The 8,447-nt window shown below is 34.9% G+C and overlaps 1 protein-coding gene across 2 annotated transcripts in view; it reads left to right on the plus strand.

Moving 5' to 3' along the window:
- Positions 1-6,283, plus strand: part of LOC136414892 (zwei Ig domain protein zig-8-like) — a 196,774-nt gene extending 190,491 nt beyond the window's left edge. For both annotated transcript variants that reach the window (XM_066399169.1, XM_066399170.1), the window contains one exon: positions 4,465-6,283. In XM_066399169.1, the coding sequence (XP_066255266.1) occupies positions 4,465-4,604 (140 nt within the window). In that variant the 3' untranslated portion in view covers positions 4,605-6,283. The remainder of the gene's footprint in view (positions 1-4,464) is intronic.
- The last annotated feature ends 2,164 nt before the right edge of the window (positions 6,284-8,447 follow it).

The following is an 8,447-nucleotide window of genomic DNA, read 5'->3' on the forward strand; positions in this document are numbered from 1 at the left end:
TAAGAAGGACTCTGGACCATTTATCGAGTACGTGAATAAAGTATTAAGTGGGAAAAATTCTTTCGGGTATCTGGAAACACAACTTGATAGTCTTAACTGCTATTTAAAACCTCAGTACGCTCCCAACATTAAATTATTTTGCTATTTAACGATTAAACTTGAATGCATCCTACATCCCGAGGTTGTTATATCGGGATAAGCTATCAGTCGAATGGAAGCCACATTATATCCAAGTATGGCAATTTCTGAATTATCCTTCATAGCAGCAGGCGAAGTTTGTACATTAATCATATTAATCCGGAGCCATGCTTGAACTTCATCGAAATCTAAAAATGTCCAATCTAAACTGATCGATTTAATTCCAGATTCTGCGTTTAAACTGGGTTCATTTTTAATGCACATTGTACAAATACAGAATGATAAAATCTAAGCTTAAACGGTGTCTTAAATCAATACTAGAATGTTTTCAGTTTCGGCTCTGATCTATTTTAGGAAAAGCTCTAGGTACAATGAATGTGGTAATTTCAAATGTCAGTTTACCCAGGTTTAATGGCCTAGATTTATTTCTAAACATATTTCAGGTTTAGAAATGTAGATTCTCTGGCCCTTTTAACTCCGGGGAATATTATTTAAAGCCTTCAAGTTATCAGTCGGGATGAGTATTTAATGATGAAGGACATTTCCAGAGGAATTAGAACAACCATATAGGGGCCACTGGCGGTTATTTAATACATTAGGTTATGCAGAGAGGAATGAAAAGACCTGAACTCCAAATCTTTCCGGTTAAGTCAATTCCCTCGGCAAAAATCTGCTTTCAAGAAAAACCAATAATGGCCAAGAATTAACTAATAAATTCACACGCTTCAAAACACATCGTTTTGGTGAAATTTACATTCCGTTGAATGGAAAACGAAAACTCGTAGTTCTGTGCATATTTCCTAAAAATTTCATTATCGAATCGCCAAATTGCAGCCAACATTTCCGTCATTCAAGTTACCTCCGTAATTACTTTGAGATTGATTTGCACATTTCCGATTTGCTGTGCATTCCAGGACTCCAAAATGCTATTAGCATACACATCAGTATTTAGCAAATCTCAATTTAGATTTGCGATAATAACTAGGATAATTTATTACATCGTTCTTGGGCATGGGCATTTCGTCAAATTGAGTGAAGAAGGATCATGACTAGACGAAATAGTTTGTTGTGATTATCGAGGAGGGCTTTTGTTCCTACGCCTTAGGTCGAAATAAAAGATTTCACAAGCATCTTTCGCATTTAAAAAGCAAAGCAGAATCCATAATTCAAAAGTTAACAATGCTAAAGATCTCGAAGTTCTATCACACATACAAGAGACGTGAAAAGCGAGAACTTGCATACTGTAAGTTCAGAGTATGAAAAGTCCATTCTAATAAATTGTGAATTCCAACTCCTAAAATATGTGCAATATATTTCGAAACCGTAAGTTTGGATGGGGAATGAGAGCACTAATATGCTTTTATACGAGAGGTTTAAAACGTTTTAAATAAATTTTCCGCATTTTGGTGTTTTCCCTATTTTAGCTGATAAATAATAAAATTCCTCGCACAGAGCCTGAATGGGATGCAAATTTTGCCCGTATTTCGAGTATTTTCTGAATACAAATTCGAATTGAGGCTGTTGTTAATGCAAAGATAGCTGAGATAGAGGCCTTAAACTTATAAGAGGGAGCAATTCTTGTCTTGAGCTTCAGTTGATCAAAGTTGCTAATAAGCAAAGTTGCGATATATTGGACTGCGGGCTGGAGTGCTTAGAAGAATACTTTAGTCCGTGTTCAGTTAAAAGAAGGATAAAGTTAGATCGGCCGGGACAATAAAATTTAAATGAACATAAAGCATTTTACATCCTGTCTCACACGCCTTCAGGGCCGCTTTAGTACCTAAATTCAGTCTCGTGTATTTAAAATAAAGGCTTCATGCGAGACTTGAAGCCATTACAAGGCGTTTTAATCTGTCTCCTTGAAGCCACGCCGTAACCGCAATACTGTCACTTACGTTTACGTGATTTGAACATACCAATAAGTAGATGCCTCACAGGATGTCTAACATATCGAAATTCTGAGAAGCAATTAAAATTAATTAAAAAAAAACCATTCGGGAGTCAAATCTCAGAACTAAACTGCTCTAGAGGTAGATTCACCGTCGAGCCCTCAAGATCCCGATCATCGATTTAAGCAGATGTAGGAGCCAATTTTAGTTAATGTTCAATTCGTGCTTGCAGCACACAAGACAAACTGCAAACTCTTGCTAAAAACAAAATGTAGTGTCATACACCCAGTAAACCGATCGACACCCCTACAAATTTGTAAAAACTTGCCGTTTGGCGTTTTTTTGTCCCAAAGACACGTACTGGCCGATGACACAGCAAGTAAAACGCTGCTGAAGGTAATGACCCTGAGGGCGAAATTTGCATTTCATGAGCTGTCCATATTGATGCATCATAGAATTCATCAGAACATGTGTAATGAGTAGTTTTTTATCTTGAAAGTAGTGTCGATCAGTCCACTGAGAGTATGACATTCATATAATAACGCAAAAAATATCATCATAATGAGAAGGTCTTTGTACAGGGTGATCGACGTTATCTTAAAAACTGCAAGATTTAGAAAAAAATTAATATAAAAGATAGTCACTTTTTCATAAAGTTTCATTTTTTAATATTTTCGAAGTTACAGGATGGCCTAGAAAACCGTGTGGTGACAAAAATATATTTTTTTAAATGGAATACCCTGTATTTCATTATACATACTAATTTTATTTGTAGCTATAAGTATTTTTTGTTATTACAAAATATGATTTTTAGCAGTATCACGGCAATGTTGCGTATGAATTGATCGTTAATAAAATCCTGGCGATTCGACCAACAATGGAAAAACGAGATAAGATGGAAGAAAAGCTTTTCACTCTCCAGGTTTACATAATTTTTTAACGCTGCCTTTTATTAAGAACTTATGTGTTCCATTTCCCTAAGTGTTGATAAAATAGTATCATTTTTGTGAACCACGAGCTAAATCTCTATCCTTTTTGCACCCCAAAAACAGAGGTTGGGAAGCGGCTTCCCCGCATTAAAAATTCGAGATGAGTGGTCCTTTCAGTGGAAATTTCTAATTCGTTTTTTACTGATAATTAATTCAATATAATTAAAATGTACAGTACTTTCCTCGGTCAATTCACGTTATATCTATCGCTGTTTAAATTCGTAGCAGTAACCTGAGAGGTGATGTCTTTTTTCCCTTGCTGCGTCTAAATTTGCCCTCGATTGCACATCTGGAATGGTTTAAGTTTTAGAGGGGAGGAACGTAAGCAAAGATTTATTAACCCAATACCGTTTATATACCTTTTATATCAACCCATAACGTCCATCACGAGGTTATTTATATAGAAGACGATGCTTACTACCGTACCACTCAATTCGATATTGATATAACACTAATATTAACGGCCTTTCCGGTTATACCGGAAATGTATGTAAACTTCATTTACTTTAATATGCTGTCAAATGACACGGGTAACGCAAATATGCGATAGAATTGTAAATATAGCAAACTTCTTCGGGTTCTAATGGCAGTGCTCTGACTAGATCATGGTACCGCGGCTAAGTGAACTTTCTATGATTTCACAGGTTCAGTCGTAAGGACGATAAACACATTTCAGGTTGTTTCAGCTAATCGACACTTGTTAAAGAGGTATCAGCGCTATGTAGCTAGTAATCTTTAGGTCGAAAGACCATTTTTAAAAATTCTTCCTCTCCACATACTGGTAACTCAAAGGCGGAACAAGGGATCATACTGGAAGGCTTATATTTGGTATATCAATAAAATGTATAGAGGGTTACCTAGACAATAGCAGCAATAAACTGACATCGGTTTTGCAAGCTACAAATCATTGTTTTGGTATTCTAACACGAATTCATATTGACGTATATAAAACGGGTCAGGAAACCTATTTCTCCCTAGAGTATTGCTTACCATCAAGCAATTTACATTAATGGGGCTCACATGCAGAAAATTTCTAACGGCTTTTTACCATCAAATCGGGAAATCCCGAATAAGACATATTTTATTTTTTATTGGAATTTTTATAGCATTCCACATTTCAAATTCGTACAAACAACGGGCGAGTAAGCAATAAACGTCGAACTTTTTACCTTGATAATCTTCAGTAAATTATTGAAAGTTCGATGAGTTGCTCGAACTAGAGAATCCCATATTGTCGGAGTTTTCGAGAAAATAACTTGTAGTTGCTGATGTAAAAGAGTTAACATACGCTTGATGAATTTGAATACTGTTTGTCTCCGAATTAATATGTCTTGAACCCTCGCTGCTCCCAATTTTAATCAAAAGTGTCTAGAACAGATTTAATTCTTCCTCATAAAAAATAAGAATGCTTTTATCACTTTTAATGATGCTAAAATTTTCTTTTTCAGGAGAAAGGCCAGCTGCAATGCAGACCGGCTCAGCAAGGCTTTCAAAAAGCTCCCTGAATATTGTTGCTCTGTTAATTATATCTTACGTTTACCAGTTCTGTACTTATAACCAGTATCCTAGTGTGGGTGCTGGGAGATAGCTACTCAGCCTTTTATGTAATTTAAATTTGTAAATATGGTTTTTATTCCTTTTAAGACAGGACTTGCTAAGTGAGGATGTAATTAAGAATGGCCCAATTTGGAAACTATTTAACTTTAGCTTTGATTATTATTGCTATGCACACATCACTTTAGAGTCAAGGCAACTGTAGGAGGAAAATCAAAAGCTCACTGCAGCGCAATGCCATAATTCGAAACATTTTTTGTTTCACTTGCCTCAGCCAAAACTCCGCGGAGACATCCTGTTATGCCAGTGCAAAACAGGTTCCCTTAATTAAAATGAAAGAAACAAAATGAGGGTTTAATGAAATAACAAAAATTATCCTTTCTACAGCTTGATGCAGGGACTAGTCGCTACTGTAATGTTGAACAATAATCCCCACCTCAGCGATGTAGAAAAATTCCAGGAGCTCAGTAATTTCCTTAAAGAAAATATTTCCTTCAGGAGGATTTTAAGTAATTTCTAAGAATGAGCATATTGCAGACATATTACGAAATTAGCAATTGATTATTACTAAGTACGTCCAGATGTACGCTCAATTCGTTCCAAATAAAATCAATCTTGTTCAAATTTACCATAGATGATAATCTCACTTAACACTCCCATTGGCAGATTTATGATTTAGCTTTAGCATCACTAATGTACTTTCATAGTGTATACAAACTAGAGGTTGATATTCTATATTTTGAAGTAGGTCACAGCCATTGGGCCTGAGGAATGTGATTAAAGAGAGGTCGGCTCTTTCTTAAATTAGGAACTAAGTAGATGTTTATAATTGTTACAAGAATAGTGAAAAATAAATTTTAGTTAATTTGTAACGTGTAAATAGGTATATAAAGTTAAGCTTGGATGATTCTTGAAATTCAAACAGGTTAAATATTATTAAACTGAGAACTGTGTGGCGTTTTATGTGTAATCATAAAGAACCAGTAATCATAGAGCTTAGTACTTCTTGTAACATTAGAACAAACTGAAGAAATGCAACAAGAGTCAACGAATCGTAGGTGTTAACCTTTACAAAGGGCATTGCAGGTAAGACAATGTTAATCAATTAAGGATAACACTTTTGTACAGTTGATTGTACAGTTATTTGTTCAATGTACGTATAATTATTAAGCGGCCAAGAACTGTAAATATCAACATAAAGTAGATGTCATTGTTTATTTGCATTATTCAGGCAAAAATGTATCTAAGACCACAAACTGATTTTGGTAAATTATTAATTAGAAAATAAAATAAAATTCGCCTATCGATGATCACTGCAGAGTCATAACTTATTACACTTTGTACATATTTTTATATCTAATGTTTTACCGCAGAATGTTATTGTTTATGATTAAATAATATAAAAAGTCTAGAAAAATTAATATCACAATACCAAACTGATATGCGCATAATGTACATATGCATTTATTCAGGCCTATATTCACTTTAAATCTTATTCACGTTGTACATAACGATACATGTTAAATCATTTATATGTCAGGTTCTGTTATGTTTCCTTTGCTTAAAACAAACTTGTTACTGATAATTCTAATAAATGTGTTTAAAATGTAATTATATATCAACAGTTTGAACATCTCAGAAAATGTGTAGTTCTTATGTAATTCAATAATAAAATGTGAAAGTTTATTCCTAAATACACATACCTATAAAGTACTATCGGTTTTTGATTACTTGCTTGAAACTGAACTTTATTAATTAAATTGCGCATTGCAATGGGCTTTGGCTGGATTATCGCACAGTAAACTCTGTTCAATCCACTGATCCTAGGAGTTTAAACAAAGCAGCAGTAGAAAACGTCTCTAGAATTTTACTAAATTTTGATCACAAACCATCTGGAATGGACTAAAATAGAGTTTCGCGAGAACTGTGAGTTGCCAGATAATTAATAGACAAAAAAAGACTTAGTCACAAATAAAAATCACTTTATAAGCCAGATTCAAAGCTCGACGATTATAAATGAAGCTATAGCTGAATCAGTAGACATTTTTGGTTGCTCATCCCCATGTTGACCTTTAGTATCAGTGAAAAAATTTTTAACAAAAACAGATAACTCCTTTCCGCTTACACCCACGTTATTCGAACATAAATTAAACGATGATAAACGATTTCCAGAAGACGCCGCACCGGGCACAAGGTATCCTCCGTGTATATGGGGCTTTACATCCTTTTATACCAGAAAGTGGATATTGCAATGTAAATTCCCTGGGCTCAGTATTTATAGCTTCCGATAAAACCGGTATAAGCAATTGGGCTCTACTTCATAATGTCCGACATATTTAACAGGCGAGCGTTCATCTGATCGGCTTAAGGTGCCCATAATTAAGTGGATAAATTTTAAGCTCTTGATTATATTGTGGTTGCGTAAGTATCGAATCCTTTTGATTATTACTTGCAAAGAAGCCAAATTATCAATTCTATAATCTAAATCAACAATAATTGATTGCGTTATGTATGAACGGAGAACTGCAAATTGGAATTTGTTTTGCGGCTCAAGAGGACTTCCTTCAGTGTCTCCGCCATAAACGACTCTCCAAGTACTTTGGACATGATAAGTGGGTTGTAAGTCCAGAAATTCGGAGGGAAGTCAAGGATGGCACTAATTAAGAATAGGGGGAAATGGATTAAGATTGATTAAGAAAAGTGGTAAAATTCCGGAGATGACAAAGTGTACCTCAAGACAGGTATATTAACTGAACAAGGATGTGTAAATTTGCAATTTATAATAAGAAAAAATAGTTAACAACTGTAAGTTTCATAAAGTCGAAAAGAGAAAACTCAAATCAAAGAAATAAAATGGCGCCGAAAGTTGAACAATGGCCGGGAAACTCATATGCCCTTAAAAGGTTGGATTACATCGTAATCACATAAATATGGAAGTTTAAAAAAGGGAATGACCACGGACCGGCAAATTGCCTCTAAGCAAGAAAAGTACTATAGCTAAAATGTAGTAGAAGATATTTTCTTTACGTCTACTCTCGCAACACCAAAAAAAGGCCATTGTTAAAAAGTCCACAAGTTATTTAGATTGTTGCTGGAGATAAGGAGCTAAATTATGGTTTTGGTATTGGTAAATATGGTTTGGTAAGAGGATTCAAGCAACCCCTCTCATACAGATGATGTAGACACAGGTCTCCACGAAAGCAACAGGGAGATGTATGTAGAAAACTTTAAACTTATATTCGATCTTTTACTTGAGAAAGGGCTTTAATAACGTATTTTAGTTATTAGAACGAATGTTATAAAATAAAAAGCTGTGTCGCGTAAGACATAGACTTGCTATTTTCTGCGAAGCACCTACCTACCTAACTGAACCTACCTATCTTCTATCACAATCCAGATAATGCCTAGTGTAAGGTAATAGGAAAGCTAGAATATTGCACAGTTACATATGCCGAAGCAATCAAGAACAATAGCACCTTGTCCTTGACATAGAAGGTCGTTGTTCTCATTTGTTGGCAAGTACCCACTTCACTCCTACGCCATAGACAATGCAGTTGGTAGTACGTAGTCGGTACTTTCTGCTTCTGTTTTGGGCAATTGGGCCTTCTTTCGTTTACCAACAACGCGCCGGTATCTTATTGTTATTATGATTTAAGACTGACCTAGATTAATACTAAGGTCAATGGACTAGTTGATGGTCAGTATTCATTTCATTTTATTCGGAGGATTATGGGAGGATAATAAATAAAGTCTGATAAATTTTGTTCTTTTCATTTTTAACTTATTGTTTCTCGTATCGCTTCGCTACCCTTCTTTTCAAATATTTTCTTTATGGTTAGGTTACTCCCAGACAAACCCTTCCCTTGCTTAACAAATA

The sequence above is a fragment of the Euwallacea similis genome, chromosome 18 (genome assembly GCF_039881205.1).
Source record: "Euwallacea similis isolate ESF13 chromosome 18, ESF131.1, whole genome shotgun sequence".
In the NCBI taxonomy this organism is placed as follows: Eukaryota; Metazoa; Arthropoda; class Insecta; order Coleoptera; family Curculionidae; genus Euwallacea; species Euwallacea similis.